Raw genomic sequence first — 16,972 nt, 5'->3', positions numbered from 1 at the left:
AGACGACTAGAAATGAATTAGTGTAAGGTTAGCATGAGCTAATATAACTGTTAGAAACTTGAGCAGAAAATAAAAATTCCTGATACTGTAGAAAAATTACAGTAGGTATGATAGGATATAAAGCTATATGGGGTGGTAGAGACAGTGATCGTTGGGTAATGTGTGTATATGTATGTAAATATATATATATATATATATATATATATATATATATATATGTGTGTGTGTGTGTGTGTGTGTGTGTGTATGTAGTATTGTAAAAATAAAATGAAACCGCTTGAAGCCACTGTGTCAGAACAAAGTTTCTAAATACGTCTCTTCAGACCTTTTAGACCTCAATTGCGTGTGCTGCTAGGTTTATGGTACATCCCTTCGGACATCAAAGATAACACAATACGCTGTCTTTTCTGAAGCAAAACAGCTGTAAAAAAAGTCTGTTCAGACCTGACACAAATGTCCAATAAACCAGATAGTTTCCAAAAAAACTCCAGGTAACGAACAAACAGGTTTATTTGAAACAAATGGTGAGCGCTTTCGCTGATAAGATTTTTCAAACCAATACAAGTTACAATGAGACACAATATTTATATAGGCAGAGCTTTAAAATAAATTAGTCAATTAAGTGCTAATTGACAATATAAAAAATAAAACAATTTATAACTTAAAAAGGCAATGTTTTCTCTATTCTCTCAGATCAAACATATTATGAAAAATTGCCTTATTAAATCTTAGCTATTTCTATTCCTAAACATAAATATAAATATTAATATTAATTGATATGCATTTTAAATATATAGAAAGACATATTATTTAAAATGTAGTATAGTTTAGTTTAAAAAAAGATGATTTCTTTGCTTCTATTTCTGTGTGGTTAGGTCTGTTTTGTGCTCCTGTGTTCTGTTTTTTTTTTTTTTGCTTTGTTGCCATTGTTTCCCAGAGCATGGCCAGTCTAAAGTCCACTGGGTTTAAAAAGTGCAGCACTTGGCACAAAATCCCACTTTCAGATGTGCACTTTGAGTGTGTAGTTTGTTTGGGGGCGGCTCATCTTGATTCTGCCTGTTCCATTTGTGCCATTTTCAAACATCGGGCACTCATTGACCACCGTAACAAACTTATTTTGAAGGGACTTCTCCCTAGTTGCTCCTCTTCAGCCACCCCTTCCACTTCAGGCCCTCAAACCCCGCCAAGAAAAGCAGAGAGAGGAAGAGATCCCCCAGCAGACCTCACCACTGGTGAAACCTCATGCCAAAATTCCATCGGAGCTGACTTTTTCGGCTCCAGTAGTCATGCAAGCCTCCCCTCCTTGCCGGAGCCATAGTTTCTCTCCTGAGCCACTGTCTTCGAGGCCAAAGTCCCCTCTCCTGCAGCAGCCAAGGCCCTCTTCCATGCCTGCTTCAGTAGCTTCTTCTGTTAGGTACTCCCATAGCCTTTCAGAAGCTGAGATGAACAGTATGAAGGTGAACTTTCTGAAGGCACAAATCCAGCTGGGGATATTGCCTGCTCTGCCCTCTCCTGGATCTGCGAGCAACATCCCTGTCTTCACTCCTATTGTCCCTTCTTTGGTGTGACCCCAGATTTTGGAATTATTGGGTCCGAGCCTTCCTGGAGCTGAGGCATTGAAGCTGACAGGTATGCTTATCTTGACCCCGAATGTGTCTCTGTTTCGCCTGGGTCTGACTGTTTTGGAGCCTAGTGATTCTAGGAGCTGTAGCTCATGGCTCAGAGGGGTTGATGACAGCTACAAACTTTTCAGAGTGGTCTTTTCCTTTCAGGGCTTCATTGTTTGATAGCTTGGCTCCAACTCCCCACTTGGATCCTGGGGCGGTTGGGGTTCTCAGAGCTTCCCTGTTGACAACTTTGGCTTCTGGAGGATGCCTGCTGTGTCCCTATCTCCCTTGGCTTTCGTGGTGATGGAGAGGGTTCTCTCTGCACCCAGAAGAACATTGACGCTACCTGCTTCAGACTCTGGTCCCCCCAACTGCCTTTGTGTCTGAGACTTTTACTCTGTCCCCTTTGGGACATCCTGCCCAAAAGGACTTCCAGTCTGCTTTCCATTTGGAACCCCTAGAGTCTTACGATACCTCTCTGGATCACCCCACCGAAGAGGTCCCTCAGAAGCACACGTGTAAAAGGAGACACTCTGATTCCCCCTTGGAATCCTTCATAGAGTACACTGATCTCAATGAAGAAGGGTCCCCCAAATCATAACCTGAGGCTGTCTCTTTTGGAAACCTCATGGAAAACCTCTGCCAAAAGGGTGGTTCATCTTCCAAAAGCCCCAATACAGGGGAATCAGTGTTTCTTCAAGCGTTTGGCTCTGGCCCATCTGCTACTTGGGTGTCCCCTCCCTGTGGACCCCCTTTTTGACCTTGTGTCCTGCAGGGTGTGGAAGGAACCAGACACGGGAACCTATTCCCAAATGCCCCGATAAGATCCTTGGTGCCCCTTCTGATCAACCACACTTGAATAAAGGGATTCCCGTCAATGCCATGGTGGTTGCAGCCGCCACCACAAAGGAGCTGCCCTGCCGAGCTCCACTGTCCATCCCCCTAACAGGGAGTCTAGGGCTTTGGACGACAGGTTTGGAAAGTGGGTTTACGTTTCAGTGACCTTTGCATTGCAAGCACTGAACTACCTGTTACATGTAACCAGGCTATAGAGGGACTCTCTAGCTTGGTCCCAGGGTCTATGTCTGCTGAGGAACAGAATTCCTATTCTTCAAGAATGATCACCCTCCAGTCTATTCCGAATACATCCATGAAGTTAATCTCTCCTGCTGCAAAGGGTGTCTCATGGGCAGCCGGATCAGGCATTGCTGTCAGACGCCACATCAGGATGTGGCTGTGTGATTTTTTGGACCCTTGTAAGGCATCTTTTATCAGTGCTCCCTTTGATGGATCGACCCTTTTCAGTCTGAAAGTTAAAGACACTCTCCCAAAGTGAAAAGGATGGAAAGACTTTGTCTACCCCACAACGGACTTTTTCCCGGAACCAGCATGGAGTAAGTTGTGGTTCAGTAAATTGCAGGGTCCTTTTTAGGATTCACAAGGGGACCTTTCTCCCAGAGGAGGAGGGGGAAACAACACTGCCCTCATGACAGAGGGGTTCGATGAACTAAGGGTCTCGAGATTCTTTCTCGGACAGACCCAATCAACGGTCCTGAAGGATTGCCCAACTGCTCTCCCATGCAGGCAGTTGGGGTCCATTTGTCTCTACACTTAACAGCCTGGGAAGCCATCACAAAAGATCATTTTGTGTTAAAAATTATATCCAGAGGCTATTCGATACCCTTTTTCCAAAAACCTTCATCAAGGAAAAGCCTCCTTGATGTTCCACCCAATCAACGGGAGGTGGCTGCATTAGAGATTGCAAAGCTGCTCTTAAAAACAGTCATTCAAAGTGTACCCCCAGACCAGATCAGATCAGGCTTTTACTCAAGATTCTTTTTAGTGCCCAAAAAGATGGAGAACCTCAGACCCATTCTGGATCTTGCCTCACTAAATATGTCGATTGCCAATTCAAAGTTCCGAATGGTCACATTACAGTCCATTCTGCCCTTCATGCATAAGGACCACTGGATGCACTCTATAGACCTTCAGGATGCGTAGTATTACATCAAGATGAACAGGTTCTCCAGAAGGTATCTTGTCTTCAGGCTGGGAGCCATTCACTACCAATTTCGAGCACTGCCCTTTGGTCTCTCCACAGCCCCCAGGGTGTTCACCAAGTACACGGTAGTGGTTGCAGCTCACCTGAGACTGCATGGATTCCAGGTGTTTCCTTACTAAGAAGATTGGCTCCTAACCACAATTGGCTCCTAACTGCTCCCACCAGGAATAGATTTTTTCAAGCCAGAGAATACCTACTTCAGTTAGCCTCAGTCTTGGGCATCTCTGTCAATCTAAACAAATCCCATCTTCTTCCAGTTCAAGCCATAGACTTTATCGGAGCTCATTTGGACATCACTCTGTCTCTAGCCCTTCTTACTCCCAACAGGATCATGTCAAACAGATAATGGACACTCCTTCCTTACAAGCCAGTCTTGTCCTTCGGGCCTTGGGGTTCATGGCTGCAACAATCACTCTGGTACCCTTAGCTTGCTTTCACATGAGAGTGCTTCATTGGAAATTAGCTGTACAATGGTCTCGTCTTCGCTAACCTTTGAACTACCAAATCAGGATTTCACAAGCGTGCAAAAACAGTCTCTCATCTGGTGGATCCAATGTGATGATCTCCTCCTTGGCCGACCTTTTGCCCTTCCTCCATTCTCGGCCACTGTAACCATGGACAGTACCCAACTCTGGTTGGAAAGGCATTATCTGGGACAGACAACCCAAGGCATGTGTTCCCCCCTAGAGATAAATTTGCATACACTACTTGTGGAGATGAGAGTGGTGCTTCTCATGTTGCAAGCCCTCCATTTCTGTCTTCCATCTGGAACTGTTGCTGTTCAGACAGACATGTCAGTGGTTTGGTACATCAGGAAGCAAGGAGGAACCAGATCTTATCCCTTGTGTCAAGAGGCCATGAGGTTGCGACAATGAGCAATTTCTTCAAACCGCTTTAACATAGCGACGCATATTCCGGGGAAGTCAAACACACTAGGACTGGCTCTGAAGGACCACTGTGATACCTCACGAGTGGTCTCTTAATCCTGCAGTGGCAAATATGAACTTCCAGAGGTGGGTCAACCTTGCTGGTACCTGTTCACGTCTCCCTCCAACACCAAGTGCAGCGAGTTTGTTGCCCTGATCTCTCTGCAGGGACAGTCACCAAGAGATGCTGTAGTCCATGCTTGGTCCCCCGGTCTACTCTATGCCATCCCACCCTTTCCACTCATTGCCAACTTTCTACAGAAAGCACAGATGTTGGAAGTGCCAGGTCATCCTTATTGCCCCATTTTGACCCCATTGAGTGTGGTTCCCCTTGCTTTGGTCTCACCTGGTTTGTCCACCTTGGACTCTGAATGTCTCTCCACATCTCTTGTGCCACCCATTGGGGCACTCCCATCCATGTATTCCAAATCTGAAACTAACCGCTTGATTTCTCCACTTCAAATAATGGCTAGAACTCCCGGGCTTTCTTCCCCAGTCGGAAAAATTTTGATTGCGACACACAACCTGTCCACTAGGAAGCTTATACGACAGTAAGTGGAAGAGGTTCTCTGTCTGGGCTCATCAGAACAATTTAGACCTTTTTCTGCACCAGTCTCTGCAGTTTTGGACTTCCTGTCTTACCTCTTTAATAACGGTGCAAGTGCAACTTGCCACCATTTCCAATTTTCACGTAGGGGAGAATTTTTTCTCCCTAGCCTCATCTAAATTGTGCAAGGGTCTTCTTGAAGGGTATTTTTCTCCTAAGTCCTCCTACTAAGGATCTTGCCCTTCCTTGGAACCTCACCCTGGTTTTTCAGGCTTTAGTTTCACCACCCTTTGAACCTTCAGTGAAAGTGGACTTAAAGTTTCTGACTTGTAAAACTAATTTCTTGGTGACTGTTACTTCCTCCAAGAGGATATCTGAGCTACAGACTTTCTCGCAAGCCTCCATATCTGATTTTTCACAAGGACAGAGTTACTTTAAGTACTAATCCCTTCTTTTTTGCCCAAAGTCGCTTCTGAGGCTAATTTAAACCAAGTCACCATACTTCCAGTTTTTTTTCCAAACTTCTAAAACCAGGACAAGTACCTTCTTCATACGTTGGATGTACATAGACAACTATGCTTCTGTTTGGAAAGAATCAAACATTCAGGAAAGCTGACCAACTCTTCATATTCTTTTATAAGTCCAGATTAGGTAAACCAGTTTCCAAGCTTATGCTAGCCCATTGGATAACCAGTCGTATCAAACTTGCTTATTCCTGTAAGGGCATTTCCTTACCTAGTCGTATTAAGGCTCATTCTACTAGATCAGTTTCTACCTCTTCAGCCTTCTGGTCGAAACTTCCTATAGATGACATTTGTGTAGCAGCTACCTGGTCTGACTATCATACCTTTATTTTGCATTACAAACTGGACATTATTTCCAGTACCAGGGCATCATTTGGTTCCTCTGTGCTCCAGAATATCCTTCCTTGAGGGTTCTTTCAGTAGATGAGGACTCTGTCCCATAGGTTGAAGAGCAAATTAAGGTAATAACATCAGATAAAAAAGTTATGTACAGTATGTACCATAATGTTCCATCTTTGTAGTTGCCTCTCATTTACTCTTCAACCGTCCGTCCATCCATCCATCCCCCTGCCTTTTGAAGGACCTAACAGAAAATTTTTGGACAGATATTTCTGTTCTCCTTTGAGTTCCTGAAGTATCCTAACTTGGCTGATTCCTTTATTTCTAAGTAATTTCTTCCTGTTTGGTTTGTATTATGATTGTGATATAGTATGCCGTAACAAACTTGATCTGAGGGACTTGGAGGAGAGGAGGAGGTCAGGGTAGGGGAGGAGGTTAGATGTTGGAGCCTACAGCTTTGGTATGTGGCTGAGTCAGATCCGATTCTCTGATCTGAAACCCATAAGTTGAGCAAATGAGAGGCAACAGCACAAAGATGGAATGTTATGGTAAGTACATAACTTCTTTTTTATGACTCTGTAGATACTACCTTTCAAGGCTGTTACCACTGGTACTGTGCTGACAAGGTTTGCCTGGCTGGATTCTCAGAAACTCCCAAAAGATATAAAAAATGAGATTTTAAATTCTCTTTTGTATAAAGATTTAGTTTTTGGATCATCTGATGCAGAAGTTATCAAGAAATGTGATGAGATGGTTAAGCTGATACATGAGGTCCCCCTTCTCTACATTTTCCAAGGGTTTTTCTGGATCCTCATCCTGTTTTTGCAGGAAACAAAAACAGTCTCCACAAAATGCTGGTAAGTAGACATATAAAAACAGTGTTCCTTTCCAAGGAATTATTACACATTCACCAGACCAAATGACTCTGTTCCCTCCTGTCTTATGACATATGCTTTCTCAGGGGATAATAAAGTCAGTTCCTCCTCTCTGGTTGGGAAGAAGTTTTTACTTAAAAATGTTTTTGGTGCCAAAGAAAGAAAATGCCTAGAGACTAATTCTGAAGCTTTCTTTCATAAACCAATTAGTGATAGTGCCCAAGTTCAGAATGCTTTCACTTCACAACTATTTACCCAATCTTTCTCAATTAACTTTTTGGTAACCTTCGATTTAAAAGATGCTTATCAAACCCCTATCCAGCTAAACTTCAGATGTTTCTTAAAGTTTTGTTTGTCTGGATCTCATCTGTTCTCTGCCTTACCCTTTGGGTGTTCCACTGCTCTAAGAGTCTTCACACATGGTCTAGCTCAAGTTGTATAGCCCATTGCAGGCTGCATGTTTTTCTATATAAGCTTGTTTATCTTTGCAGAGTCTTTTTCAAAGTGTCTGGAATCTCTCACTTGGGTGAGATATCTAAGCAGGCTGGAATTCCAAGAGAATATTCAAGTCTTTTTTTTTCAGGATTGTGTTCCTGTGGTGTCTGTTGGACACCTCAGTACAAATAGCTCTTCTTCCACAGGGAAAAAAAAAAGATCTATATTTGGATCAGTTCCAGGGATTTCCCATTCAGACTTTGGTCACTTCCGAGGGAATACCTCAGGATTCTTGGTCTCATAGCATCTATGTTTTCATGATACCTCTGGCAGGACTGCATATGAGCAGCATACAGTGGTATCTCACATCTGTTTGGTCCCAGCATCATCACCTGTTATCTGTTCAGATTTCAGTTGTAGGATTTGTGAGAAGAGAAATCACTTTGTGGAGACATCACATATCCCTGAATCCAGGTCTCCCTTCTCTCCTCCTGCACCAAAGCAGGTGCCACAGATGCCTCAGACTTTGCTGGGGAGCAATGTCAAGTAGGATAAAAGTGCAAGGTATCTGAGACAGCAAAGATAAAGCAGATAAACATGAAATTGATGCTTGCTGTTATCAAGGGACTCAACTCTCCGAATCATCTTTGGCCCTCAGGATCTCTTCAAGTTGCTACAGACAATTAACAGTAATGTGGTGCTTTATGAAAGCAAGGGAAACCATGTCTTTCTACCTGTGAAGACTAGCCATGTTAGCCTGGTGTGTAGCTTTAGAACACAGTTTCACTCTACAGGCATCCTGGATTCCATCTGAGCAAAACTGTGGCAGGCAAGCTGAGCAGGACAAAAGCAGACCCTCATGAAAGGAAACTAGAGCAGAGGGCTTCCAAGATTTGATCCATCTTTCGAGAGTTCCTCAAACTGATCTTTTTTTCCTCCTCTCTGAGCAGTCAGCTGGCAGAATTCTGCTCAAGGACTCCATGCGAGAAGGCCTGCAAGACTGATTAAGACAGATGCCTTTTCTCTGCCTTGGACAGGAATGTTCCTTTATGTTTTTCCACCCTTTACACTAATATCCAGGATGTATCTGAAGATTCAGAAGGAATATCCTAAGATCATTGTAGTGACTCCCTTCTGGCCTAGGTGATGGTGGTTCTTCCTTTTAGAATTAGTTAAGGACAGTTACCACAAAATTCCTCACAGACTGGATCTGTTGACACAAGAACAGGGGTATTTGATAAATCCTGACCCCATAAAACTTCAGCTGACTGCCTAGATGATAGTAAGGTCTTAATACCTTTTAGGCACCTGTTTACTGAGGACGTGGACCAGTTACTAATGGAGGCAAGAAACCTGCAAGTAGAAAATCATAAATTAGCAAATGGAAAATGTTTTCTAGTTGCTGCCAACAACATAACCAGCACTCATTCAGGGCTAGTGTTACTCTGGTTTTACAATGTTGTATGATTTATTTTTCTATAGCCTGTCTTACTCCTCTGTCAAAGTCTGTTTGTTGCCCATTTCAGCATGTCTGCCCATAAATCCCCCTCTTTCAAGTCATTCTGATGTCAAAAATTATTCTGAAGGCATTATATGAGACTGCCAAGAAAACTGGTGACTCCTTGGGATTTTAATTTTGTGTTAGAGAAGTTAAACCATTCTCCCAATGGACCAGCTCACCTGGCAGACTTGATGTTCTTAACATTGAACACAGTTTTACTGGTTGCTATGACCTCTGCAGGAAGAATATCCGAGTTGCAAGCTGTTATGTTGGGTCAGCTTTCTAATTTTCCACACTGGCAGTGTTTACTTGACAACTAATCCTTCTTTTATGCCTAAAGTGGTGTTAGAATTTATTCTAATCCACATTATCCATTTCCCTTGTATTCTTTCCTGAACCCAAAAATGTGGGAGAAAGTATACTTCATAGCTCGGATGTCCACAGATAACTCGGGTACTATCTTGATTGAAAGTTCTGAAAGATTCTCTTCCATCAGTCGTTCATTTCTTGTGAAGGTAAGAAGAAGGGACAACCTTGGTCAAAGCAGAATGTTTCCAAATGGTTGTCCAAGGCTGTTAACATTTTTTATATTCCTACCATAACAAAACTACTCCAAGCAGGGTCAAGGCGCACACTACCAGGACCTTGGCTTCATCTGTGACTTTTTGGAAAGTGTTGGACTGTAAAGTATGCTAGATACAGCATGATGGTCTAATGTATATACTTGTACAATGCATTGTAAGCTTGAGTCCTCCTTCAGGCTTAGGTAGTCTCTTCTCCAGGGGGATTCTGGTCTATTCTGCTTCCACCCTCCAGTTCTAAACTATGGTTATCTACCCATATAGCTTAGGCCACTTGCAGCAGTGATGATTACAATGAGCATATACAGTTGAATAAGTAAATTTACCTAAACACTAGTTCAGATTGTCACTGCTGCAGTAGCCACTCCTTCCCTCACTCTGTCCCCCTAATTTTTTGGTGTTTTTCTTTTATGCCAGGGTGTGGACATTTTTTTTGTTCCTAGCAGTGTCTGTCAATGTCTGCAGGACTCTGCATCCCTCTCTTAATTGACATCAAAGCTCTTAAGGATTGGAGCCCAAACCTGTCTTTTTGTCAGCTCAAGCTGACTAATGGTTTGGGCATGTGGACGGTGCTGTAAGGCTTTGGAAGCTGGCTGATTCTATGTTCTCTGTTTTCATCCAGTTCAATCTTTGGGTTATCAGATCCAACCTCTGCACCTTGTAGAAGCTGTGGATCCAGGGCTCTGACTTATCTCCTACCCATAATTGCCTGTATTCCTCAAATACCTCTGATCTCATTTGCCACTTCTTTTGGAAGGATGTGGTCTACAAGGCACTGGTCTTCAACTTATGAGATAGGAGATATCTTTCCTGAGTTGTTGCTCTAGGTTTAGTTCTCGGGTTTTGCCTTAGTGTTTCCTCTTATAAATCTTCTCCTTTAAAAAAAAAATCATCTCCGGAGGTTTTCTGCTGTCTTTTTAAGATCTTCTGAGTGGTTGTTTTATTCTTTCTCCTGGTTATTGTTGCTATTATTGTTATTTTTAGTCATGTGTGCTAGAAAATTTGTTCTTTGCTTTATTCTGTAGTACTGTTTTTGGTATGATTGCTTTTTGTGTTTAACCAGCTGCTATGAGGTTTTGAGAATTCCATTATGTTGGTCAAGGTTGCAGGATTCCAGAAGTGTTTGGCCTGTGGAAACAAAATTCCCCCACAAGGCCGTCACTCCTTGTGTGTATACTGTCCAGGTGTGACCATGCCTGGACTTTAACTACAAGATATGCACCTTCTTAAGTGCAAGAGAATTACAGGGATGCAGGGACAAGTTAGTCCTTAAGGGGCTTTTTTCCAAAGCAGGACATTCGGCACCTTCTGTTTCCCCTCAGATGACTTCTCTGGCCAAGTAAGCTGAAAATCTAGACCTTCTAAGGAGTAAATAAGGGAAAGTAGAATAAATTAGAAGAGAGACACAAAGTGTTCTTTGGATATGACAGAAGTTTGGGTCCAGCTCCAAAGGCATTTGTAATCCATTCGCTGATGCCTCCTCCACACTTCTCACTGGAGTTGGTGGGTTGTAGTTACCATTCCCCTTCCTGCAGGAAGGGCATTCCTTCCAGCCACCTTCAGCGGCTTCATCTTTGAGGTCCTGCATTCCACCAGGAGCCTTACCAAAGGGGATGTCAACAGGATGATGTAGAGTTTCCTCCAGAAACAGATTCAACTGGGAGTCCTAAGGACATAGATTAAATGGGGGTCTTCATAGAGCTGTCTCCTTTGGGCAGCATTCATCTTGCATTCATATCTCCAGTTCTGATTTGGCCTTCAGATCCAAAGTCATGGATCCGAGCCTTCATAGAGAACCTACATGGGAGCAGATAGTTATTTCGACTTTGACTCCAATGATATCCCTAACTCGTTAGTTGCGGCATGTTGGAGCAGAAATTGCTCCTGCTGTCTCTCTTTTGGTTTGGAGGAGTACTACTTTAGCTCTTAACACATTCTCTGCTTTTGAGGCATTTGAAAGGGTTCTGTCCAGACCAAGAGAAGAGGGTGTCTGCCATACATGACTTTGTCCTGACCCCCACTGGATACTGCAACTGAGCTCCTACATCCTCATCGACTAGGACAGTCAGCCTTTGAGCCTCAAGGGTGTTTACCATCCAAATTCTCAGTCTGATTCTGATCTTTCCCCAGAAGACCAAACACGGCAGGGTTCCAGAAAACAGACATGTAAAAGGAGACATTTGAACACCTCCTCAGATTCAGTTACAGAAAAGACTGACTTGGATAATTGTGAAGGGTCAACAAACTCCCCTCTGGAAGATGTTACATTTGATGATACACTGGAATAGATGAAACACAGAGGGGATTGGTCCAACAATGAGCCCTCTTCTGAGAAGTCTGTGTTCCTGAAATCTTTTGGGGTTAGCTCTTCTATCTCTTGCCACCTGCTAATGACCTTGTAGATCTGGTGGTGCAGCAGGCATGGAAGGATCTTTGATGTGGTGGAGATCTTGTCCAAAGAAATCAGACAAGATCTTGGTTGCCCCAAAGAACAGTACATACTGTCGTAAAGGTTGCCTGGTAGATGCCATGATTGTGGCAGCAGCCACAGAGAAAGAACTCTTGGATTAGAGTACATCTGTCCATAACCTTAACAGGGAGTCATGGGCACTGGACAGGGTTGGGAAATAGATGTGCATGTCAGTGACGTTTGCACTTAGAGCACTGAACTACCTTGCCTTTACTGAAAGGAACCTTTCTTTTGCAGCTCCATATAAGGTATATAATTCCTCTATGGGGCATTACTGTCATGCTGCAGACCGTAACTTAGGCGCCTTTCAAATTTGCAGCCACAGTAGATTTAAAATATTTTTTCTTGGAAAACCCCATTTATGGTGCCTGTTAACTTCCACAAGGAGGATTTATAAATTGCAAGCATCATCTTGTAAACCTGCATATGTGATCTTCTGTAAGGACAGCGTGTCTTTGAGAATGAATCTCCCTTTCCTCCTACATGTGATATCCAAAATTAACCTTAACCAGACTATCAGTCTGCCAGCATTTTTCCCAAGTTTCTGAGCAGCTGTTGATGACCTTCTCTAAAGCCAAACTAGCCAAAAGTGTATTCAAAGGTCAGTCTACCTAGGTGGCTTTCTGATTGCATAATGTTTGCATATGAAAAGATGACGCTATCGAATTATCCACCTCTACTGCTTTTGTGTGTAGAGTTGCTAATGACAGGATTGGTGCTGCAGTAACTTGTTCAACTGTTCACACGTACTTCACACTGCAAGCTAGATGGACAGTCCAGATCCTTTATCTTCTTTGTCTCCACCATTCTCAGGAATATCCTTCCTTGATACCACCCAGGTGTTTGGTAGCTTTGGAATCTGTCCCATAAGTTGAATTGGGCAAAAACAGACATTGGATATGAAGGTCATGTACTTACAATAATGCTAGATTTCAGTTAGTCTTGTTTTCATCTGGTTCAACATCCCTTTCTCCCTCAGTCCTCCTGAAATTGTCACCTGGTGCTGCTAATTAATGGGTGGAACATGTCAGGAACCTTGTCTGTGAATAGCTGTTGATTGCTGTCCTCCCGTTTTTGGCCACTTCTTACGCCATCTTGCAGCCTAACTTGTTTATGCTGATAATTAAAATACATTTTTGTGGTTATCTGTAGGGAAACAATAGCAAAACACAACAATATATCTGCTGCAGTTAGTTTGAAACCATTTTTATTTAGAAAGCATATGGTGTTGCACTGAATTTTTAATTTTAATTGGTTATTATTTTTTATTGGTTGACTGTGTCATGTTATAAGTATTTTTTAATATAAATTGAATGTGTTTTTGTAAGATGTTATTTAGCACTGAAGAAGGGGCAACCTGAAAGCTTTGCTTGTTTTAATAAATTAAAGAGCATTTCTGTGGTTTGTTTTATTTGTATTATCTGTAGGAAACTCAGTCTGAGGTATTTTGGGGAATGGAAGGAATTATGGGTAGGGGAGGAGTCAGAGCCATAGATCTGCAGCTTCTAAAACATTTGGGAATTCCACCTTGAAAAGTCTGTGGAAATGTTGAATACTCATGTCAGTACTGGACTATTGATTAGCTGAAGGGTTGACAGATTTAAATGCTTGGTACTGAGTGATAAAAGGAAGAGATCCCATTGTAAGGGACCATTCCTGTAATTCCAGACCTAAGCAAAGATTAATGTAGGAGTACTTAGTTCTCCAGCTACATGACTCTAGGCACCACAACAGACTGTTAAGCCTTGTGAATCGCTGGGAATTTTCAGGATTGTTACCTGCTATGCTTAAAAAGGTTAACAGCAGCAGTTTGTGCATGAGTGTGGTTCATTGTGTGGTCCCGAGATGTTTTGTAACTTGTTACCTAGTTGTTAAGTTGATGATCTTTTAAGATTCTATTCTTCACCAAATGGCAGTATAGAATGTGTCATCCCTATTCTAGTGAGACAGACTGAGTGTTGTCTGTAAGGTTGTTTTATATGTTTTCTTTGGCTGGCTCATTGCTGGCTGGCATTTCTTCTGTTTGCTACATATTAATTTACTATAAATGGAGTCTGTGATGTATGAGCTGCATTTTCAGCACGTTTACTTAGTTCTGATTTTGTAGTAGCCCTCTGAAACATGTTTTCATAATTTTCATTGTGTTTGATTCCCTGATATTTATGTTACAGGCAATGTGGACACAAGTTGTGTTTATAATTACATGCCATCCAGCATTGTCTTTAAGCCTGTCGAGATGGTTGAATAAAACTGGAAACTGCAGAGTTTACTCCCCAGCATAGAGAATTGAAATTCCATGTTACATTCCATTCTTGCTCAGTTTTTGTTATTCAGTGGTAACTCTTTTATTTAATTATTTTTATTTATTTATTTACATTTGTTGACCGGGAGTGTCCGACTGGATGTAGGTCCATTTTCAGAGGAAACCCGAGGAGAAAAGCTCCACAGTTTAAATATACAGACAGTAGTTACACTGGATTTACATAGCAATTAACAATTTGATCAACATAGCAATTCATAATTACAAACATAGTTACAGATGAAGAACATAGTACATCAGTAGACAACTAGAATCTTTATTATCTGCAAAGTACATAACAGACATTAACAATTGTTAGAATAAGAAGTTCCTGCTGTATAATAAGTAGTTAGGCGTATGAGCATCCGAGCTTGCTATAATCAAGGTAGTTAGCGAGGTGGAAAGAAATGGGTGGATGGGGTGGGTGATATTAGAGGGGGAGTTGCAAGGGCATAGCCAGCATGTTTTTAGGTATGCTTTTAGTAAAGTTTTGAAGTGGGTTCAAGATGGTACAGAGGTAATTCTGGGTGGGAAGGGAGTTCCATAATATTGTGTCTTTTATGCATTTGGCCTTTGTGAAATAATTTGATGCTTGATTAAAAATGAGAACTGTTGAATGTAACTCTGTATTCAAATATGATTTGGCTTATCTGCAGTCTTACTTTTAAAATTAAGAAAAACAGTAAACCCCAAATGATTATTTTTAGCGCCACTTAGCACGTACTACTGGAAGGTGGAAAGAATCTCCTAAAAAGAATGCAATCAGTGAATTACAGGATGAATTAATGACTGTGCGCCTTAGAGAAGCTGAATCACAGGCTGGTCTGAAGGAAATGAAACAGAGAATGCTGGAAATGGAAACACAGGTAATACCCATAAATTTCATGACTAAAGTCTAAAATTAATAAGAATATCAATACTGGATTGATAATAGGTCTAAGAATTTATTGTTTAGGTACATTGATTTGTAATGCACACTTTCTGAAATACGATGTTTTGGTAGGCCTTCTAAAACTACTTTAAATGTTGAGTAGTATATAAACTAATTCATACCTCTCCACTGTACAGATTTTCACAGAATGTCTAGATTTTTGACTAATTTGGTACATTTTTCATAAAATTGTGGTTTTCTGTCAAATTAGTGGCAAATTACTAGACTGAAGTCAGAAATAATGACAGATATTTGAGTTTTAGACTTCATACCCTTCAGAAAATTCATGCAAATGTAAAATCTGTTATTTCATCAGTTTTCTAAGTTAAGAGCAGTATTTAAAATCGTCTCTGCCTTTGTCCTAATTTTATTTATAGATTTGTCCAGATTTCTTACTTTGAGGTTGAGAGGAATGGCGTTGCATGAAAAAATGTGCACCATGCAGTTATTACTGTCATTCCTGGGGTGTTGAACGGCATGCCTGAAAGGTTAGAGCATTGTAAGTTGCTGGGACTGCAGTAATATTTGCGCAGTGCATAACCTTGAATGCCTTACTACTTTCACAAAATGGGCAGCTGTGTCTTTTTTGTAGGTTAAAATAAGTACTTCTTAAAACAAAACTTGTTTACTGTTGCATTTTGATATACCACAGTTCTTTCAACAAAGATCACCTAGCAAGTAGTATTACTTGCTGTGAGACTCATAATATGTTAGTTAACCATAATGTACTCGAGGGTTGTATTAAAGAGGCCATTGTGGCTAGTGGATCCATCTGGTTAGAAAGTAAAAATTATAAGTAAAATAGTTGAATTGCTGGTGAAATCAACAGAGACTGAGACAGTTTTCAGGCAGATTCTGCAGAATTTGTCTTAACTGGTGTAGCAATACAAATACATTCAGAATTGCTATATATGCACAGGCCATATCACTCACACCTATATATATATATATATATATATATATATATATATATATATATATATATATATATATTTATATATATGTGTGTGTGTGTGTGTGTATGTATACATAGAGATATATCATATATGTATACACATATACATATATATATATATGTGTGTGTGTGTGTGTGTGTGTGTGTGTGTGTGTATATATATATATATATGTGTGTGTGTGTATGTGTATGTATATATATATATATATATATGTGTGTGTGTATGTATGTGTGTGTATATATATATATATATATATATATATATATATATGTGTGTGTATGTATATATATATATATATATATATGTAAAAACCATAGTATATTTAACAAATGGGAGGTAGCTAATTATTGTAATTCATCTAAGTAAGTAGTGACAGGGAGGCTAGTACCAATAAGCTTTTCAAAAATGTAACAAATAAAGAAAACTGTATATTGAGTACAGGATGTCAAAAATAACTGCCATTCCTGCTTGTAAAAACAAATCATCCCTGCCATTTAAGAACACATTTAATGTTAAGGTTTTCATTCAGGCCAGGGGGAGAGTTTGCATTAAATCAAAGCTGCCAAAGTAGTTCTTTTACTTCTAACAAGGTGTTAACATCACCAACAAAAGGCATCAACCTTTTGTAAAACTAGGAATGTGAAACCCATGAAATTATAACACACAATGCTATGTTTTGCTAAAGCATTCTTTGCGTCATTTTTTCTAATAGCTGATAAATGCTCTTTGACCGTACAAGACAACATTCTAGTAGTTTTACCAATATAAAATGAAGGGCATGAATTACATACAACCGCATAAATGACAGAGATGGACATGCAATCTGAATGAGTATTGAATACTATTTTGAAATTATTACATTAGAGTGATAAGAAACGGGATTCTCAATAAGCATGGGAGGGTCTCTGTTTAACTCGAG

The 16,972-nt window shown here is 40.9% G+C and overlaps 1 protein-coding gene across 2 annotated transcripts in view; it reads left to right on the top strand.

Moving 5' to 3' along the window:
* Positions 1-16,972, top strand: part of EVI5 (ecotropic viral integration site 5) — a gene marked incomplete in the record, with an annotated part of 2,059,651 nt that overhangs the window by 1,170,085 nt on the left and 872,594 nt on the right. For both annotated transcript variants that reach the window (XM_044085676.1, XM_044085675.1), the window contains 1 exon segment: positions 14,874-15,032. In XM_044085676.1, coding sequence (XP_043941611.1) covers positions 14,874-15,032 — 159 coding nt within the window.

The sequence above is a fragment of the Protopterus annectens genome, chromosome 10.part0 (assembly GCF_019279795.1).
Source record: "Protopterus annectens isolate FY-2018-M chromosome 10.part0, PAN1.0, whole genome shotgun sequence".
In the NCBI taxonomy this organism is placed as follows: Eukaryota; Metazoa; Chordata; order Ceratodontiformes; family Protopteridae; genus Protopterus; species Protopterus annectens.
Note: the sequence above shows the minus strand (reverse complement) of the source record. Positions and strands in the feature narration are given on the sequence as shown.